This window comes from Vulpes lagopus, chromosome 5 (assembly GCF_018345385.1).
Source record: "Vulpes lagopus strain Blue_001 chromosome 5, ASM1834538v1, whole genome shotgun sequence".
Lineage (NCBI taxonomy): Eukaryota > Metazoa > Chordata > Mammalia > Carnivora > Canidae > Vulpes > Vulpes lagopus.
Genome location: NC_054828.1, coordinates 46,733,453 through 46,755,400, shown reverse-complemented (window position 1 = coordinate 46,755,400; position 21,948 = coordinate 46,733,453). Strand labels below are relative to the sequence as shown.

General features: G+C 34.5%; 1 protein-coding gene across 9 annotated transcripts in view; it reads right to left on the bottom strand.

The window, feature by feature from the left end:
- The window catches only part of EHBP1 (EH domain binding protein 1), a 314,375-nt gene that overhangs the window by 97,759 nt on the left and 194,668 nt on the right, over positions 1 to 21,948 (bottom strand). For all 9 annotated transcript variants that reach the window (XM_041754578.1, XM_041754579.1, XM_041754577.1 and 6 more), the window contains 2 exons: positions 3,365 to 3,543; positions 2,679 to 2,727 (listed from right to left, as the gene is read on the bottom strand). In XM_041754578.1, coding sequence (XP_041610512.1) covers positions 2,679 to 2,727; positions 3,365 to 3,543 — 228 coding nt within the window. The remainder of the gene's footprint in view (positions 1 to 2,678; positions 2,728 to 3,364; positions 3,544 to 21,948) is intronic.

Here is a 21,948-nt window from a genome sequence, read left to right as displayed (position 1 = left end):
GCTTCATATAGCAATTCATTTTATGCACACTAACTGCACTAAAAAAACATTTAAAAACAAACCGGGTTTTTTACAAGGGAGGTCAAGACTTTATAAAGGAATTTTCCCATAGGTTAACTTCTGCTGTGGTCAATCACCTTTTTAGCTGTTTGTATGTGGAGAAAAAGAAGAGGTCTTTCAAAGAAAATTGTCTTATTCATTCCTAGATATTATTTAATTGGCAAGGAGGAGTCCTTGCCAGTTATGTTATGCATCTGCATGGAACTTAAGACACAGGCTTTGTTTCTTGTGCTGCTTTAAGTTCAATCAAGGGCAGATGGGGTTATCAGGAAGAACTGTGTGAAGCCGGAAATAAATCCGCAGGTAGCAACTGATACTCAATGTAGATATCAGGTAGGAAGTTGGAAAGTGATGAAAAGGAAAGACTGTATTAACAATTATTTATTCAATTGTACAATGAATAGGATCATCTAAATTAAAACCTTTTCAAAAAGACATGATTACCTGCCCTACAAGATCTAATTGAGAAAAATATTAATAGGATATTCTCTATGTAGCAATATGTAAACGCAAGGTATGATCATCATTATTAATTTCCTGAAAAAGTAATGGAAAGAAATGTGACGCCTTTAGGCAAATCTCTGTACTCTTAAAAATACATAGCTGGGTACAATCAACAAGTCTTTTTCAGAATTTCAAACAGTATTTTAAAAAACTTTACTTTAAAAAAAAAAATAAATAAATAAAAAAAAAATAATAAAAAACTTTACTTTAGGGATGCCTAGGTGGCTTAGTGGTTGAGTGTCTGCCTTTGGCTCAAGGCGTGATCCCAGGGTCCCAGAATCAAGTCCCACATCGGGCTCCCCGCAGGGAGTCTGCTTCTCCCTCTGCCTTTCTGTGTCTCTTATGAATAAATATTTAAAACAAAACAAAACAAAACTTCATTTTATAAAAATAATAAAGATTTATTTTATAACGCTTTTATCTGTGTTTAAATTAACTTAGTATTTTATTCAAATGCAAAAAAAAATGCAGGCATAGAAATATATCTAAAGATATAATTTAATTGATGAAAACAGGCTTTCACTTTGAGAGACACAAGTCTACAAAATTATACAAAAAATAATTCATGAAAAATGATTTACTCTTAACATGCCCACCACAGATGTGATTTCTATTAAGAAAATACACTAAAATTTTAAGATTTACCTTTTTTGGTGGCATACTTCAATTAAAAAAAAAATGACAGTTTTAAAATGTATTTCTCTAGGCCAGCATATGAATTTGTAAAGAAAAAAACATTTTTAATGACAATACAAATTTTTGGATTTAGAGAGCAATAAAAGTAAAAAATCATTGACTTAAATTCCCATCTGCTAGCTGAACTTCTATCAAGGTTCCCTTTATATTTATAGATTTTTTTAACACTGGTGGTTTAATTATCTAATTTAAAGTACACTGAAAACTTTAGTCCAGACCAGAGGTTATTAATCACGTTGTTCCATGAATCCTTTTGGTAATGAACCTCTTCTCAGAATAATGCTTTTATGGTTATAAAATACATAGGATTAAAGAAGAAACCAATTATATGAAAAACTATGAAAATATTAGTAATTGAGAAACAGCAATACATGTGCTTTTTGTGACTGTATTAACAACTGTAATTTTGAAGAAGTGATGAGTTTAAAAGATATTTGTAGCTATTACAACTGCAATCAAAATATCTAAGATTCTCAAGGTGATAAAGTCTCAGGCATGGCTAATGCTAAAGTGGTGTGCTGCCTAAATTCATAACTGAAGGAAATGCTGAATTTCATTTAAAGAATTAATAAAACAAAATAAAATACATTCTCACCCGATTGTCATGTTCAAGAACCCCCTGAATTCTATCCATATGTCCCAGATTAAGAATTCCTATTCTAAGATAACAACATATTTCATTAACTTCTCAGTTGAAGAATTCAATGCAGCACAAAACACACTGAGTAACCACTACATGTTGACTTAGTGTTTCGCTCTTTTCTCGTATCACAGTACACATTCATAATTATAATGTTGTACTGTGCACTGGGGTAAATAGTTAAGTTAGCCTGTGGCCACAGTCAGCTGGCCCAAGCACTTCTGAAAGCTCAGCCTCACACAGCTACCCTGAAGGCCAAAGGATCAATATCCCCACTGGGAAGCTCTGACCTCAGTATACTAATTAATTATGTGGAAAAACTGTACAGTTTACCAGAAAATGAAAAAAAAAAATCCAATGTTCATATCTTTTTGCTTCTAGGAACATATGCATCCTTTTCTTTTATAACTCATTAGGCTCCTGCCCTTATCCCCTCTCAACAGATTTTTCTAAACTCATAATCATTTATGGTGTACCAGCGTTGGGTGTACTTTTTAAAAGCTAAATCTTGAATAAAAGCAGTATGCTTCAACAAAAATTTAACAGTTAACGAAGTCCATACACATATTAAAATCGGATGCCAGTCTGGCACTTGTGATCTTTAAAGGCTATGACAACTCAAAGTAAACCATGCATCCTATTTGAACTGCAGGAAGCAGACTACCTTCTGTAAGCTGCAGTTATGACCTTACAAAACAACCTCAGTTTCCCCAAATTAACAAAAGCCAGAGAGGAGTCAAATTTGAAAGTACATATTTTTCTCCTGGGCAATTCTTACCTTTTTGTTGTTCTCCTTAATATCTTGAGGATTCAGAGACTTGTAGTCACTGAGGGAGAAAATGGCACAGTAGGTACATACAGTATTTGATTTAAAAAAAAAAAAAAACAGCTGTTTTTAAAACAAACTGAATCTAAAAATGTGACATTCTATAATACCAAAGAGTAACTAGCAATTTCACAGCAATTCAATCAACAAAACTAATAGTGTGGAAAATTAAGGAAATAAATAAATAAATAACAGAAACAGTGATTACATGTTTCATTGCCTGAAGCTTTCCATCTAAAAGAGAAGTTAAGGCAGGGCACCAGAGACCAGGCTTGACAACCAAATTTACCATGAGGTAATCCCTTGTTGTCAATGTACAAAGAGCTACCAGCTTATTTGTCTCATCTCATTTTAACAGCCACACAATTTTCATAATAATTTGAAGTTAGTTCTGTTATGAGATTAAGAAGAAAAAGTGTTTTGTTGTTTTGCTTTTTTTAAAGAGAAAAGACTGATTTTAGGCATCAAGAAGGGGAACTTTTCTTTCTGGCACACATATCTTTTCTCAAAAAGCAAAAGGTGTAGGTAATAAAGAAACACAAAGTCAACTATTTTAGGACATACGTAAAGAAATTATGTTTTTTTAAAAACTATTATTTATAAAATATTTATAGGGAAGGGAAAACATTTCTACTTACATCAAATCTGGTCTAAAGTGATGTAATATTGCACAAAAAGATAAACCATTTCTCCACGATGTAGTAAAATTGGTGATTTTCACTCCCCGGTAGTTTTTTGTAACTTCTTTGCACCATACAAGCAATGACTGACTAGCATTTGGCTTTCGCCCCAAAACAGGACTCGGTATAGGACTCGGCTAGAAAAAAAGAAAAGAGAAAAACATTAAAATAATTTAATGGAAGATGAAAATTAACATTAATTGACCTCACTAGATCATTTAAACTCTTTGATGTCAGTTTAGGTCCTTCAAAACTGTCAATTCAAGACAACTGTAACTTCCAAGAAGGAGACATGAATCTTAAGTTATTATCTTCAGTTTTAGCCTATGGCATTTGCCTGACAAGGATGTAGATATGCAAGATTTTAAACTCATACATAAGAACAAGCCAAGAGCTATATTGATGGAAACATTATATTAAAGTATTTAAATACTTAAGTCTGAATATTTGTGTAACTCTTACACCCTAAGAAATTTCCCCCAGTACAAAAATGTACAAATATAGTTCCTTTTTGACTAGATTAAAAATAATGTATCATGAAGTCTAACTGTAGCACAAACTGTTAGCAGTGGAAAGATAAAAAACCTAGTAAGTTTTTTAAATGCAGTAATCATGCATTTTAGAAAGCACAATGATAATCACACTCAGATATTTCTTACATAAATTTAATGATGGCAAAATAGATTTAGAGCTCTTAGCAATAGTCAGGTATTGGTAGCAATAGCACACAATTTAGATTTGCTCAAAGTATCTTTTAATTATCACTGAAAGCTACTTTTGTAGGTCAATTAGGGGTATGTGTTGTGTGTATGTTAAATCTTAAGCATATTCTTTGTTTTTCCCCTTGTTCATGTACTTAAAACAATGATAACAAAAACCCCAAAACTACATAAGATTTTTATCCTAAACTTTTATTATTCTTACAAACATGTCACTTTCTTTATTGAGTAATGATCACATTTTGTGATGATAACATTAGAGGCTGGTACAACTGAAAACCATTAAGAAAACTACTAAATGTTTCTGGATTTAAAATTTTGCTATCAGTTAAAAGTGCTGGCTATAAACATAAATTGGAGCCCTCTGAAATAAAGTGAAAGGGGAATGATTATTTACCCCTAATATCACTTAAGTTTAACAAGCAAAACCATTCTTGACACACAGCTTACTTAAGAAAGACCAATGATGCCCCCACTTGACAAAAGCATGTTAGTGCCAAACAATTAAAATCATCAACTCCACGTAATTATGATTATGCATTCACTGCTCCTGTAATAAAAACTACTAAGAAACACCAAGGATGTAATTTCTTATTTTTTTATTAAATTTTTTTAACTGTCAGATTAACCAACTGTTATATAAACAAAACATGAATCTTGCAACGTGCTGTTCTTTAAGTAATCACCTATACAAAATAAATGCTGAAAAATTCACAGGCCATAAAATTCAATAAATTTGGATCAAATCTACCTAATATAAAGAAGTAGGTAAAAATGGAATTCCCAATGTAGTAGGGTATTTACTTTATAATAATAGATCTTTTAACCACATCAATTTGACATATATAAAAACAAACTATTAAATATCTTTTCATCTAATGGTGACTTTCCACTGTGATTTTCAGATTGTTGTAGTCACTTAACCTGGAAGTAGAGTGGAAAATGGTCTATGGATGAGGCAGGGGATCAATGCACTGGGCACAAACATATTTTTTTCCTTAGACTTTCTATTATTTAAAGGATTGTTTTTTAAAAAATGTTTTTATTTATCAAATTATATTATTAGAGCACTGATTCATTCCAAGTATGAGTAATAAGTACATGGCACAGGTAATCTGCAACTATCATTACACTGATTCATTCCAGTCATCAGAAGCATTTACACAGGTAATGTACAAAAGTCATTACCGCCATGTTATAATCTATAATGGCTTTCTGTGCTTAAGAAATAGGGAAAATATACCATGACATTATGATTATGAATATACCCTTGTTTCTAAGAAGGTTCAATATGAAAAGGCTAAAAGAACTAAACTAAGCTTTGGATTTCCCTAGCATAAAACCCTTGAATTAAAAATATCTTACAAGGATGCTTACTGCACTGCCAAGCAAAAGAAGTCATTTGTAATTGAAGAAACTTTGATAAAATTACAAGCCCTATAAATGGTCATATTGGTTGCAGATAAAGAATACTGAAGTAGAACCATTGTACAATAAATCATCCACTTCAGAACAGCTGATCTTTCATCTAATATTTTGCAGAGGTCATAAAGAAATAAGCAGTTAAATAATTTCAGACCCTTCAGGATATAAACGAATGTAAATGCTTGTTTCTTGCTATAGCTGGCTCCCGATGTGGCAGGTTACTTTACTTCTCTAGGTCTCTGCTTCCTCAACTATAAAATGGAGATTGTAATGGTACCGATTTCATAGTGTCACTGTAGTAAGAGGACTGCCTCCTACTCCTCCCACCCATTATTGCTCATTACCACCTCTCCCCTGACCACTTTGAACTGTATTAACCTCTTTGCTGTTCTTTAGATACCCAAGACATGGTCCCACCTTAGAGCTTTTGTACAGATTGCTCCATTTGCCTGGATGCTCTCCTGTCACATATCTTCATGGTTAACTCCAATGCAACCATTTTTGTTAGGCCTATTCTAGCTGCCCTATTTAATATTGTAACTCACCTTCATCATTCAACCTCAACTCCACAGTCCTGACTACCTTACCTTGCTCTGTTTTTTCCATAGTACCTATCATCTTCTTATGGTCCATATATTTTGGTTGTTACCAAAATATGCTTATCGGTTAAACTTAATGCTTATTACCTTGCCCATTCTCACTAAATAAAAGGGCTATGAAGATATGGATCTTAGTTTGTTTTACTAACTTATCCCAAGCATTCAGAACAGATTCTGGCATATAGCAGGCACTCAATAAATACTGTTGTGTGTAAATACTTGGCACCATGTATGACACACAGAAACAACTCTGTAAATGTTAATCGCAATTATTATTACTATAGGTAATACATTACTAGCACTTGAATTCCTATATTTGACAGTCTTTTGGAAACTTCAAAGGCCATGAATTTCTTCAATATTAGTGAAAAATACTTTTGCAAACAAAGCTTTAACTAGAAGATAGTCTTGATACTTTATGTGCAAAATGGGGCCCTTGGGATTCTTGGCAATGTACCTATTCCTATGGGTTTGGTGAAAAAAGAAGCTCTGAGTGACTAATTTAGTGCTTTCCAAAGAAAGGAAGACACCAAAATGTGACCACTAATGGTAGAACCAAACTCTCAGATGTTGGAACAACTCTTTAAAAGTTCTTTCTTTTGGGATGCCTGGGTGGCTCAGTAGTTGAGCATCTGCCTTCGTTTCAGGGTGTGATCTCGGGGCCCTGGGATGGAGTCCCACATTGGGCTCCTTGTGGGGAGCCTGCCTCTCCCTCTGCCTATGTTTCTGCCTCTCTCTGTGTGTCTCTCATGAGTAAATAAAAATCTTAAACAAAAATAAAAGTTCTTTCTTTTATTTTTTCAGTGACCAGATGTATGAGAAGGCATTTTTTTTTTTTTTAAGATTTTATTTATTTATATGACAGAGAGAGCAAGCACAAGCAGGGGGAGCTGTAGGCAGAGGGAAAGGGAGAAGTAGGCTCCCTGATGAGCAGGAAGCCAGATGCAGGACTATCCCAGAGTCAAAGGATCATGACCTGAGCTGAAGGCAGAGGACACTTAACTGACTGAGCCTCTCAGGCACCCCAACACCTCTTTATTTAACATTCTGGGAAAGTAAAGCACAGATATTACAGTTATCTTTTTTTATGCACCAAGAGAGGAAATTTCTAAGAGCAATTCTAATTATGATCAGATTTTTTAAAATTATGATCAATCAGAATCTCACTGATTTTTATTAACTGATCTGCTTAAGTAGGTGATCTTTCTAGTTCTCTCTCAATCAAACTACTGTATGAATGAAATTATACCAATCTCAGCTTAACCAAGAACTACAAGAAGATGTCAACCATCATGATGATAGAGCCAGTTTGAAGTGTTAACAGTAGAGAGGAACTAGGACTTGAAACCATTGTTTCACTTAACATTTCTATTATTTAGTATAGTAATTTTAACGTATTGTTTCTGTTAACATAGCATTTTACATATTAAAGATAGTAAGGCCATCTGGTTACTCTTGCTATCAAAAGCAATAGGAATGCTTTCAGGAAACACAGTCAAATAACTTGTTACAAAATTTCCTAGATTTTAACAGCTGCAAGAAATCTCAATTCCATTTTTTCTGCTCTACTCCTCTCACTATGGCTGCCTTCTCTTTGCTCTTTCCCCTTCTTCCACTGATATAAGCACATATATATTCCTCTAGGTATTGCTGTAAATAGTCTTGTCTTTCCACACTTTGAGCTGATTCACTCCCAGGATTTCAACTATCACTTCCATGCAGATGATTCCCAAATATACATTTATAGTTCAAACTATCTCAAGTTGACATTTCCAGCTGGCCGTCCTTCCTGCCATATAAAATTCAAACTCAATATGTTCAAACTATAATTATAATCTTTTCTAACAACCTGCTTCATTTTCATTATGTTTACAAATGATACTGCTATTGTTCCAATTGTCTAGACTTTAAATCTCAGAATCAGCTTTGACCTCTTCCTTCCCCTATCATCCTTTATTCGTTAATTCATGGGAAATTTTGATCCTATTGTTGTAATCTATTTTCTTTTGCCTAGCTATTGCAAAATCTTCCTAAGAGGTCCCCCTTCTTCCAAATTCTCCTTTATCTGATTCATTGCCATAGCAACAATCTTCTTAAAGCACAGGTCAAAGCCTCTCATGACTCTTAAACATATAAAATGATGTCAAGATACTTTTGAGCAAAGAATCCCAAATCTTTTTAAATGTATCTACTCCCTAGGATGATTCACCATTCTCTAGAATCACTATGCTTTCCTTCTGAGCCCCAGCTGCCCCACTTCCCATCTTTGATCATATAGATAGTCACCTCACTTTGGAGTATCTTCAGTCCCAAGTACAAACTGCTACAATTCTACTCTACCTTCAAGATTAGGTACAGCTGTCATCTTGCACATGAAATCTTTCCAACTCCAGTCAGCAGGAATTTTCAATATTCCTTTAACCCTCACATAGAATTTTTACTACAATATGTTTTTTCTGTCCACAAAAAGATGTTAATCTTTCATTAATCTATAAAGTATATTCTGAGCACTTAATGTCCCACAGGCAATGTTAAAACCTTTACATGGATTAGCTCATTTAATCCTCACAACTCCTTTGAGATAAGTGCTATTATTCCAAATTTCAGTTCTAGACACTGAAGTTAACATAGCTAGAAAGTGAAGGAGTTAGAATCTATAACAAGGTGTTCCCACTCCAGAGCCTGTGCTCTTAACCAACATGTAATTTACATTTCAAGATAATGCAGTTTTAGGACCTCAGTAGAAAGTATGAATTTCTTGAGATTAGTAGTTGCCTTAGTCAACTTAAGATGACTGGCTGTGGGGCAGTCCTGGTGGCTCAGTGGTTTAGCGCCACCTTCAGTCCAGGGCGTGATCCTGGAGACCCGGGATCAAGTCCCACACTGGGCTCTCTGCCTGCTTCTCCCTCTGCCTGTGTCTCTGTCTCTCTCTCTCTCTCCCTCTCTGTGCCTCTCATGAATAAATAAATAAAAAATCTTAAAAAAAAAAAAGATGACTGGCTGTCCTGTGTATATTAAATTGATTCCAAAAGGGCAATTAAGGCAAACAATTTAAACCCTAGAAGCATTTAGTTACTAAAACCCTTTGTCCATTCTTTGGATTTTAGATTATTGGTTGGAACTAGAACTAGAACTATGTAAGTCCAGAGCAGTGAAATATATACTACCATTGCTAAAATTGTAGGACAGTTTGTTCTCCCTACTACTGATTCTGGGAGCCTTCCCCCAGTTATCACAATTTTTTTGAAATTTATTTGAGAGAGAGGGAGAGCACAAGTAGGGGGAGGGGCAGTAGAAGAGAATCATCAAGTAGACTCCCTGCTGAGCCCAGAGCCAAGGCAGAGGTCAATCTCACAACCCATGAGATCATGACCTGAACTGAAACCAAGAGTCGCTCGACTGACTAAGCCACCCAGGCAACCCCAATTATTACAAGTTTTTGAAAACAACTGAGGAAAGTGTGGATAAATCTTAATATTTGGTGAGCCCAAATTAACAGCAGTGGTGAAAGTTAAAACACTTGTATTTGTACTGCTTATTATTTTTCAAAGTATTTTCACTTAAATCATTACATTTTATTCTCATGGAAAAATTGGGTTTTGTTATTTTACTTCTCAGACAATCAGAAAGATTATGCTGTAGTTAAAATAATATTAGGAGAAACTTACATTAAAGGACTACCATCTGAACACAGTTTTTAAAAAGCTGAACAAAGGGACGCCTGGGTGGCTCAGTGGTTGAGCATCTGCCCTTGCCCAGGGGTGTGATCCTGGAGTCCCAGGACTGAGTCCTGCATCAGGCTCTCTGCATGGAGCCTGCTTCTTTCTCTGCCTATGTCTCTGCCTCTCTCTTTGTGTCTCTCATGAATAAATAAATATATATTTTTAAAAAGCTGAACAAAATGTTTAGGAAACTTTCTAAGATATACCAAACAACTATCCTTAAGCCTAGGCTGTGAAGAGACTAGAAAACTAGAGAGGGAGCAAAGTTCTCAGGACTGCTTTTATAATGGTGGCTCTGGAAGAGTGAATGGAGAGCCAGAGCTGCACTTATGGTAGACTCCCAAATAGCAATATGCAAAATAAAATAATAAAAATGGAATAAAAACCAGTGAAATTGGAAATATGCATACAATAAAAAGGATGAACCAAAAGTTGCTTCTTTGAAATGACAAAATCAATTAAAACTCTGATACGACTGATCAAGAGAAAAAGAGGAAAATGAATTCCTAGAAAAGTATGGCTAGAAGAAAACAAAAACCCTGGATAGTTCTACAACTATAAAAGAAATTAAATCTGTAATTAAAAACCTTCCTATAGGGTAATTATAGGAGGGCACTTGATATAATGAGCACTGGGTGTTATATGCAACTGATGAATCACTAAATTCTACCTCTGAAATTAGTAAAAAACAAAAACAAAAAAACCTTCCTATAAACAAAATTTCAATTGACCTTATTGATAAGTTCTACCAAACATTCAAGGAATAAGTATCTCCAATATTATACAAAGCCTTCTGGGGAATAGGAAAAATTAGTTTATTTCACAACTCATTTCATGATCCTTGCAAACTCTGATACCAAACTCAATAGTAAAAAGTGAAATTACAGGTGAAAAAAATCTGTCATGAATATAGAGGCAAAAGTGCTAATAAAATTATTAGCATACTGAACCTAGCAATTTATAAATTAAACAAACTGGACACTTACCCAAGGAATGCACATTTGACTTAACAAATAAATTAGGAAATATATTGAGGCAACTTGCCAAATTAACAGATTATAGGGGAAAATATGTAGATATAATCATCTAATTAGATACAGAGAAACATCTAGTAAAATGTAATGTCCATTTATATTTATAAAATAGTCTTAGCAAAGTAGTAGTAACAAGATTCCTTAACTCATAAAGTCTTCAGCAAATAATTTAATGGTGAAATATTTTAAGTTTTCCCTTTGAGACTGGGAATCTATCACCCTTTTTACTCCACATTGTATTGCAGGTGTTAGCTAGTTTAGCAAGGCCAGAAAAAGATAAAAGGTTGTAACTATTAGAAAGGAATCAAAATTATATAACTGACAGTATTTGCAAATAATATAATTAAGTACACAGAAAATCAAAAGAATCTACAAGTAATTTATTAGAATGAATATAGAATTTAAGGAAATTGCTGGATACAAAAAAACAATGGTGTACAAAACCAACTGCATTCCTACAAAAAGCAGTTAGAAATTTAAATTTTTAAGACCATTATGGTAGCATAAATAACAAGTACTAAGGAATAAATCTACAAATAATGCACAAGAGTGTTATTTAAAAACTACCAAGCTTTACTGAGAGAAAATAAAAGAGTCTTAAAGAATGAGAAACATACCATATCCATGGATTAGAAAATAGGATTGTAAAGATAACAAGTATTTCCAGAGAGAAAGGGTTAACTAAAAGACCTAAGCCTTTTATAAGATGACCTCAAGTTTACCTTCTAGCAACATTCCCATGGAAATATACTGCATTAGATCAACGTGAATGGTCAAGTTTGTTACCAGGCAACATTATTTATTGTAAAAATGACCCTAGCTTATTGGACTGCATCTAGACTAGGAAGCTTGTCAATAAACTATAAATGCTATTGAAAAACAAAAGATCTCCCTTTGTTTTAGTGAGATTCTTGTAATCAAATGTGTCCCTTGAGGGATCTAGTTACACATACAGGCTATTACAAGAGCATGTATCTTATAAACCATAGTAGTCCATACTTGCCCATCTTACAACTGAACAGTTCATGGGGAGCTGAACTATGGCACTGAAGATCTGATGTTATAATGCTAACATAACACATTTCCTGTCCTCCTATAAAAAGCTAAGTAACCTAGTACCAAATTATTTTATATATGCACACAAAGCACTTATAATCAGAATAAAAATTTGCTCTATCACATTAGTATTCAGAGAACTGCGCAAAGCACTACTACACACTTCTCCCCAGAAAGGCTAAAATCAAAAACTTTTTAAATTAAAATTTTAATGAAATCAAAAATATCAAGTGTTGACAAGGATGTGGAGCAAAGGGAGCTCATACAGACCTGATGGAAAAACTCTGGCATCATCTATTAGGGTAAATCTAAAGAGGTGCAAATGTTATGACCCAGCAATCTCAGATTTATAACCTACAGAAACTCATGCTTACACAAGATAGAATACATGTTCAAAAGTGTTCACAGCAGCGCTGTTTACAATTTCCTAGATCTGAAAATAATCCAAGGGTTCATCAACAATAAAATAGATCTTAGGATTGTGGTCTATTCTGTTAGTGAAATACTTCACACAGAGAGACGGAGAGAAACAGAGAGAGGGAGAGAGGGAAAGAAGGATGAGGGAGGGAAAGAAATATAGAACACATTTAATCCTAAAACATACTACTGAACAAAAGAAAACAGGTACAAAATCATATATACATACCATACAATTCCATTTACATAAAATGAAAAACGAGGCAAACCTAAACTATATTGTTTAAGGATTTGTACTTAAAACTTCTAGAGTGATTTCAAAGATCTAATTCTTTTGGTGTTTACACAGATGTTCACTTAAAATAATTTTCTTAAGCTGTGTATTATATTTTGTGCAGTCTCCTGCATATATTTTACATTCATTTCTGTTTTACAGCAAAAAAGTCTAAGAATAATACTGGAATTGCTGGTATTAAAATGATAAAGATGATGGTTTCCCCCATTCAATTTAAAAATCTCCTAAAGGTAACAAGGATAATGAGAAAAAATGAGAAATTTTTTCAGCTGAAGTAGGAGACATGTGTAACTGACCTGCAATATATGGGGATGTCCTGACAATAAATCAATAACCTAGTTTCGAAGTTACCAGAAGAAGCACATATAAATAAAGAAGACAGAACTCATATAGTGCGAAAAATTTTAAAGTAGAAAGTGTAATGGTTAACCATTTTTAAATGCACAGTTCAGCAATATTAAGTAGATTCCTATTGTTGTGCAACTATCACCACTGTCCATCTCTAGGACACTTTTCGTCTGGTGGAACTGAAACTCTATACCTACTGAACAATAATTCCCCATTTCTCCTTTCACATAGCTGCTGGCAACAACAATTGTATTTTCTGGCTCTATGATTCTGACCACTCTAGGTACATTATATAGGTGGAATCATACATATTTATCATTTTTTGACTGGCTTATTTCACTTTGCACAATATCCTCAAGGTTCACCCATGTTATAGTTTATGTGAGAATTTCCTTCCTTTTTAAGGCTAAACAATATTCCATTGTGTGTGTGTGTGTGATTTTGTTTATCCATTCATCTGTTGATGGACAGATGGGTTGCTTCCACATTTTAGCTATTGTGAATAATGCTGCTATAAATGTGAGTGCACAAATATCTCTTTAAGATCTTGCTTTCAGGGATCCCTGGGTGGCGCAGCGGTTTGGCGCCTGCATTTGGCCCGGGGCGCAATCCTGGAGACCCGGGATCGAATCCCACATCGGGCTCCTGGTGCATGGAGCCTGCTTCTCCCTCTGCCTGTGTCTCTGCCTCTCTGTCTCTCTGTGACTATCATAAATAAATAAATAAAATAAAATAAAAAAATATTAAAAAAAAAAAAAGATCTTGCTTTCAAGTCTTTTGGGTATATATCCAGAAGTGAAACTGCTGAATCATACAGTAATTTTATTTTATACTTTTTGAGGAACATCTATAGTATTTTCCATAGTGGTTGCACTATTTTACAACCACCAACAGTGCATAAGAGTCTCAATTTGTCCACATCCTCACCAACACTTGTCATCTTTTTCCCCCTTCCTTTCTTTCTCTTCCCCCTCAAAATAGCCATCCTAATGAATGTGAAGTGATATCTCACTGTTTTGATTTTCATTTCTCTAATGATTAGTGATTTTGGGCATCTTTTCATGTAGAAATTGATCATTCATATATTTTCTTTGGTGAAATGTCTATTAAAAATGTCTATTCAAGTCTATTGAATATGTCTATTCAAGTTCTTTTGTTTTTTATTCTTGAGTTTTAAGAGTTCGCTACATATTCTGAATATTAGCCCCTTATCAGATATATAACTTGGAAATATCTTCTCATATTATGTGGGTTGCATTTTCACTGTTGATTGTGTTCTATCATGAGTCTTTCCATGCATATAAATTTTAAATTTTCATGAAGTCCAATTTGTCTCTTTATTCTTTGTTATTTATGTCTTCTTATATTTAATAATTCATTCTCAAATCCAAACTTGTGAAGCTTCTGCCCTATATTCTAAGAGTTTTATAGTTTTAGCTTATACATTCAGGTCTATTTTGAATTGATTTTGGGGATGCCTGGGTGGCTCAGTGGTTAAGCATTTGCCTTCAGCTCAGGGCGTGATCCTGGAGTCCCAGGATTGAGTCCCACATCAGGCTCCCTGTAGGGAGCCTGCTTCTCCTTCTGCCTATGTCTCTGCCTCTCTCTTTCTGTGTCTCTCATGAATAAATAAATAAAATCTTTTTAAAAAATAATTAATTTTGTATAAGGTGCTAGGTAAAGATCCAAGTCCAATTCAAGTAGATACCCAGTTTTTCCAGAACCATTTGTTGAAAAGACTGTACTGTCCCCACTGAATGGACTTGGCACCCTTGTTGAAAATCATTTGACCATATATGCAAGGGTTTATATCTGGGCTCTCTATTCTATACCATTGCTTTATATGTCTATCTTTATGTCAATACCACATTGTTTTGATTACTGTAGCTTTGTAATAAGTTTTGAAATCAAGAAGTGTGAGCCCTCCAAAACTATTCTTTTTCAAGATTGTTTGGCTATTTGGGGTACCCTGAGATTCCATATGAGTTTTAGAGCAGATTTTCCCATTTTTGCAAAAAAACTCTTTGGATTTTGATGAGGACTGCATTAAATCTGCAGATCATTTTGGGCATCTTAACAATATTAAGTCTTCCTATCCATAAACATAGGATGTCTTTCCATTTATTTGTCTTCTTTAATTTATTTCATCATTATTTCTTACTTTCCAGTGTAGAAGTCTTTCACTTCCTTAATTAATTCCTTAGTTAATTCCTTAGTGTTTTATTCTTTTTGATACTATTGTAATTGGAATTGTTTTCTTAACTTCCTTTTCATACTGTTCATTGTTAGCAATAAAATGCAACTTATTTTTGTGTTCACTATGCAACCTTTGCTGAGCTCATTCAGTCTAGCAATATTTTTTTGCGTGGAATCTTTATGGTTTTCTATATATAACACCATAATCATCTATGCAGAGAGACAGTTTTACTTCTTCCATTCCTTTTTGGATGCCTTTTGTTTCTCTTCCTTGCTTAACTGCTTTAACTAGTGCTTTCAGTATTACACTGAATAGAAGTGGAGAGAGTAGGCATCCTTGCTTCATTCCTGATATTAGAGTATATACTTTCAATCTTTCACCATTGAGAATGATACCAACTGTGAGTTTTTCATAAAGGTTTTTTATTATCTTGAGGTAGCTCTCATCTATTCCTAGTTTGTTGAGTGTTTTCTCATAAAAGGTGCTGAATGTTGTTCTGTACTTTTCCTGCATCTATTAAGATCATCATACAATACCTATTGTTCATTACATTAATGTGGGGTTGACTGATTTTCATATATTGAACCATCCTTGCATTCCAGGAGTAAATCTGTCTTGGTCACAATGATAATTCTTTGAATATGCTGCTGAATTCAGTTTGCTAGTATGCTGTTGAGGATCTCTGCATCAATGTTAAATATAGCCACTCTCCTGTTCGTTGGATCACTACATCTTATTCATATTTCATAAAACTTTGTACCCTTTGACCAATATCTCCCCACTTTCAGTTTATTTTAAGGTTCATTTTTGGTGTTGTACATTCTATCAGTTTGGACAGATGTATAATGACATTATCTGTCATTACAGTATCAAACAGAATAGTTTCACTCCTTTGTACTCTGCCTAATCAAACCTCCTGGCAAACACTGAGCTTTTTTTTTTTACTGTCTCCATAGCTTTGCCTCTTCCGGAATGTTATAAAGTTGAATCCACACAGTATGTAGCTTTTTCATGACAGGCTTCATTTCTTATGCATTAAGGTTCCTCCATGCCTTTTCATGTCTTGATAAAGCTCATTTCTTTCTAGTGCTGGATCTAGACCTGTTATCTAATGTACCACAGCTTATTTACCCATTCACCTACTGAAGGACATTTGGGTTGCTCCAAGTATTAGCAATTACAAAAAGACTGCTATAATCATTCACATGGAGGCTTTTGTATGGGTATTAGTTCTCTACTCCTTCGGGTAAATACCAAGGAGCACAACTGATCTATCATATTGTAAGAATGTTTACATTTTTAAGAAATAGCCAAACGGTCTTCCAAGGTAGCTATATATTATCTTGAATTCCCACCAGCAATGAATTAGAGTTCTTGTGTTCCATATTCCCATCAGCATTTGGTGTTGTCGGTGTTCCTGATTTTGGCCATTGGAATAGTTGTTTAGTGGTATCTCTGGGATCGATGCCAGAGTTGGGGGGGTCTCTGCTCAGTGGGGATTCTGCTTCTCCCTCTCCTTCTGCCCCTCCTCCTGGCTTGTGCTCTCTATCAAATAAGTAAATAACATCGTAAAAATCAATCTTCTTTGAAGAGGTGGTAAGACCATTTGCCCATATTTCAATAAGGCTATTTGTTTTCTTATTGCAGAGTTTTAATAGTTCTTTGTATCTTTTGGATAACAGTTTTTAATCAGATACATCTTTTGCAAATATTTTCTCTCTTTGTGGTTTCTCTTCCCATTCTCTCCATATTATCTTTCATGGAGCAGAGATTTGTAACTTTAATGAAATCCAGATTATCCATTCTTTCTTTCATGGATCATGCTTTTGGTGTGTACTGTAAAAAGGTATCACCATTACCAAGGACATCTAGGTTTTCTTCTATGTTATCCTCTAGGAGTTTTACAGTTTTGTATTTTATATTTAGGTCTATAATCCATTTTGAATTAATTTTAATGATGGGTATAAGGTCTATCTCTATATTTATATTTTGCATGTGGATACTTATTGTTCTAGTACCATTTGCTCTATTGTTTTTCTGTTCTCTATTTCATTTATCTTTGCTCTTATTTTTATCACTTCCTTCCTTCTTCTAGCTTTGGGTTTAATTTGTTCTTTTTCTAGTTCCTTAAGTTGTAAAACCAGGTTGTTGAATTGAGGTATTTCTTTTTAAAATTTTAATAATATATTTAACCCAATATATTAAAAATATTACAATTCCAATATGTAATTACTACATTATTATTATTATAGACATTTTCTTTTCTTGGTTTGGACTAAGTCTTCAAAATTCAGTATGCTGGGGCACCTGGGTAGCTCAGTCAGTTAAGCACCCAACTCTTGATCTCAGGTCTCAATCTCAGGGTCATGAATTCAAGCCCCACATTAGACTCCAAGATGGATGTGGAGCCTACTTAAAAAACAAAACAAAACTGCTAAGCAAAATTCAGTATGTGTTTGGCACTTATAACATATCTCAGTTCAGACGTGCTAAATGGCTACATGTATCTGATGGCTACTGTATGAGAAAGTACAGTTATAAGACTGGCTTTTATCAATACAAATTTTATATATTTAAGGTATATGTAATGTTTTGATATGCACACACATTGTAAAATAATTACTATAGCCAAGACACTTAGATTGTTTCTATATTTTGGCTATTGTAAATAATGCAGCAATGAACAATGAAGTGTGGATATCTCTTTGAAACAATGATTTCAGGGATGCCTGGGTGGCTCAGCAGTTCAATGTCTGCTTTTGGATCAGGGTGTGATTCCAGAATCTCAGGATCGAGTCCTACATCAAGCTCCCAGCGGGGGAGCATGCTTCTTCTCCCTTTGCCTGTGTCTCTGCCTCTTTCTCTGTGTGTCTCTCATGAATAAATAAAATTTTAAAATATTTTTAAAAAGAGATACTGATTTCCTCTGGATATATACAAAGAAGTGGGACTGCTGGGTCATATGGTAATTCCATTTGTAATTTTTTGAGGAACTACCATACTTTTTCCATAATGGCTGTGTCAATTTAAATTCCCATCAATAGTATACAAGGATCCCCTTTTCTCCACAGCCTTACCAATACTTGTCATTTTTTGTCTTTGTGATAACTGTCATCCTAGAAAGTGTTAAGTGATACTTGGTTTTGATTTGTATTTCCTCATGATTACTGGTGTTGAGCACCTTTTCACGTACCTGTTGGCCATTTGTATGCCTTCATTCTGTTTATATGGAGTAACATACAGATTGTGTGTGTATGCTGAACCATCCTTGTATCACAGGAATAAATCACAGTTGGTCATGGTGTATAATCATGAGGAACTACCATACTTTTTCATTTTTTGTCTTTGTGATAACTGCCTTTTTGATGCACTATTTGATTTGGCTGCTAGTATTTTATACAGGATAGTTTCATCAGAAAAATTGAACAGAAATATTGGCCTGTACTTTACTTTCCTTATGGTTTGACCATAATCTTTGACTTCAGTGTCAGAGTGATGCTGGCCATATCAAATGAGTTTGGAAGTATTTCCCCTTCTTCTATTTTTCTGGAAGAGTTTAAGAATTGGTATTAATTATTCTCTGAATGTTTGGTGAAATTCACCTGTGTAGCCATCTGTTCCTGGGCTTTTCTTTGTTGGGAGGTTTTTGATTACTCCTATAATCTCCCTATTTGTTATTGGTCTGTTCAGTTTCTCTATTTCTTCTTTGTTTTATTTTGGTAGGTTTTATGTTTCTAGGAGTTTCTCCTTTTGTAGTAAAGTGTTTAAATCTCTTTTTCTCATTTCCTTCTGTGTATAATCTACGGCTATTTTCTTTGTGGTTACTATTTAACATCCTGAAGTTATAATATTCTAATTTTATACCAGCTTAACTTCACTGACATATGAAGACTTCCCCTTTTACAATTCTTTCCACACTCAGTTGTCACAGAATTAGATCTTTATACATAGTATGTTCAAAAAACATAAACTAGTAATTTTTAATGCATTAATTAGTCTCTTAAATTACATAGAAAACAAAATCTGGAGTTACAAACCAAATTTACAATACTACTACTTTTTATACTAATAATTTTTAAATACTGTATTAATCTCTTAAACTATGTAAAAAACAAAAAGTAAAGCTACAAACTGTTAAAATACTACTACTTTTTACAATGAACTATGTATTTACCTTTATTGAGATCTTTATTTGTTTACAGGGATACAAGTTACTATTTAGTGTCCTTTCATTTTAAACTGTAGGTTTTGAGGCATCTGGGTGGCTCAGTCAGTTAAGTGTCTGCTTTCAGCTCAGGCATGATCCAGGGTCCTGGAATCGAGTCTGCTTCTCTCATTCCTTCTGTCCCTCCCACATTCATGTACAGACACACTCTCTCTCTCAAATAAATAAATAAATAAATAAATAAATAAATAAATAAATAAATAAATAAAATCTTCAAAAAAATTTACAAACTGCAGGACTTTCTTTAGCATTTCTTGCAGTACAGGTCTAGTGGTAATGAACTCCCTCAGCTTTCGTTTATCTGAGAATATCTTAATTTGTCCCTCACTTTTGAAGGACAGTTTTTCCAGGTATAAGATTTTTGATTGACAGTATTCGTCTTTTAGCATTTTGAATATATTGGCCACTGCATTATGTCTTCCAAAGTTTCTGATGAGAAATCTGCTTATGATTTTATTGAGGACCTCTTGCATATGATGAGTTGCTTTTCTTTTTTTCTTTTTCAAAGATTGTATTTCTTTATTCATGAGAGACACAGAGAAAAGCAGAGACACAGGCAGAGGGAGAAGCAGGCTCCCTGTGGGGAGTCCAATGTAGGACTTGATCCCGGGACTCTGGAATCATGCCCTGAGTGGAAGGCAGATGCTCAACCACTGAGACACCTAGGCGTCCCATGAGCTGGCTTTTCTCTTGCTGATTTCAAGATCCCTTCTCTGTCTTTGGCATTCAACAATTTGTTATAAGTTGTCTCAGTGTTTATCTCTTTGAGTTCTTCATATTTGGAAATTTTTTTAAAGGTTTTATTATGAATAAAAAGGGTTTATTATGAATAAATATTCATGAGACATACAGAGAGAGAGGCAGAGACACAGGCAGAGGGAGAAGCAGGCTCCCCATGATGTGGGACTCAACCCTGGGACTCTAGGATCACACCCTGAGCTGAAGGCAGATGCTCAGCCACCCAGGTGTCCCAAATTTGGAATTGTTAATCTTCTTGGTGTTTATCAAATCTTTCATCAAATTTGGGAAATTTTAAGGTATTATTTCTTCAAAGAATCTCTCTTCCCTTTCTTTCTCTTCTATGAGTGCTCCCAAATGTGTACTTCCAAAAGTCCCTTAGGCTCTATTTATTTTTTTTCTACCTTTCTGTTCCTAAACTCTATAATTTCAATTTTGCTATGTTTGAGTTCATTGATTCTTCTGCCTATTGAAGCCTGCCTTTGAATTCCTCTAGGGAATTTTTTATTTTAGTTATTGTACCATTTACCTCTACAATTTGTTTTTAGGTTTTTAGATTTTCTCTTTATTAATATTTCCATTTTGTTCATACACTGTTTTCTTAACTTTCTTTACATGTTCCTTAAATTCTTTCAGCATCTTTTTTTTTTTTTAAAGATTTTATTTATTTGAGAGAGAGAGAGAGAGAGAGAGAGAACATGAATGGGGAGGGGAGGCAGAGGGAGCAGCATACTCCTACTGTGCAGGGAGCCCAAAGTGGGGCTCAGTCCCAGGACCCTGGGATCATGACCTGAGATGAGGGCAGACACTTCACCAACTGAGCCATCTAGGTTATGAGAAGATGCTGAAAGCATCTTCAAGACACTTGTTTTAAGGCCTTTGTCTAGTAGGTGCACCAGCTAAATCTTTCTCAGGGATAGTTTCTTTTGGTTAATATTTTTCCTTTGAATAGGCCATACATTCCCATTTCTTTGTATGCCCTGTGATTTTTTCGCTCAAAACTGGATATTTGATTGTAATAAGGTAGTCATCATATTCACCCCCTTCCTCAAGATTTGCTGAGGCTTTTTTGTTTATTTAATTGTTGTAGGCTGTCTCCATGCTGCTTCTCAGCCTGAAATTCAAACTTAAAGCCTTCTCAAGTCTTTTCTGAGCCTGTGCTTTTCTCTGGCCATGAATAGTGATTTTCTAATTTCTCTTTTATGCACCGTTCTTTTGAATGTCCTCATCTTTAATATCTGGCTCCCCAAAAAGGAAAAAGACAAAAATAGGAGGGAGGTGAAAGGCGCTGGCCCTCTAAATCCCCTGGAAGTTGCTGAGTGGAGTGGCCTACAACAATGTGATATGTTGTATTTTTAACAAAGTCTGGTCAACTCTATGTCTGTACTTCCATGATCAAGAGAAGCAACCAGCAATCAGAACACAGATTTCTGATATGTGGAGAAGAGGGTCCTTAATTCCCACTCTGGCTCCAGAAGCTATGTGCAGGCTGCTCCAGAAATACGTGTATGTATGCCTGCCATGCAGCTGGGAGGTGGAAGATGGATAGTTATCACTTAATTTAGCTCTTTGCTGAAACTGACCACAATTAATCAATTTATAATTTAAGCCTTTCTCTGGAATTTACAAGGCTTCAATAGACTTCAGAGTTCCAAAATAGTTAGATGAGACAAATTCTGCCAGTGCAGTTGTCTAGATAGAAAGACAGACTTCTGGTGTTTCCTACCCTATTTTCAGAATCTTCTATCTTCTCAAACTTTTAAGGGC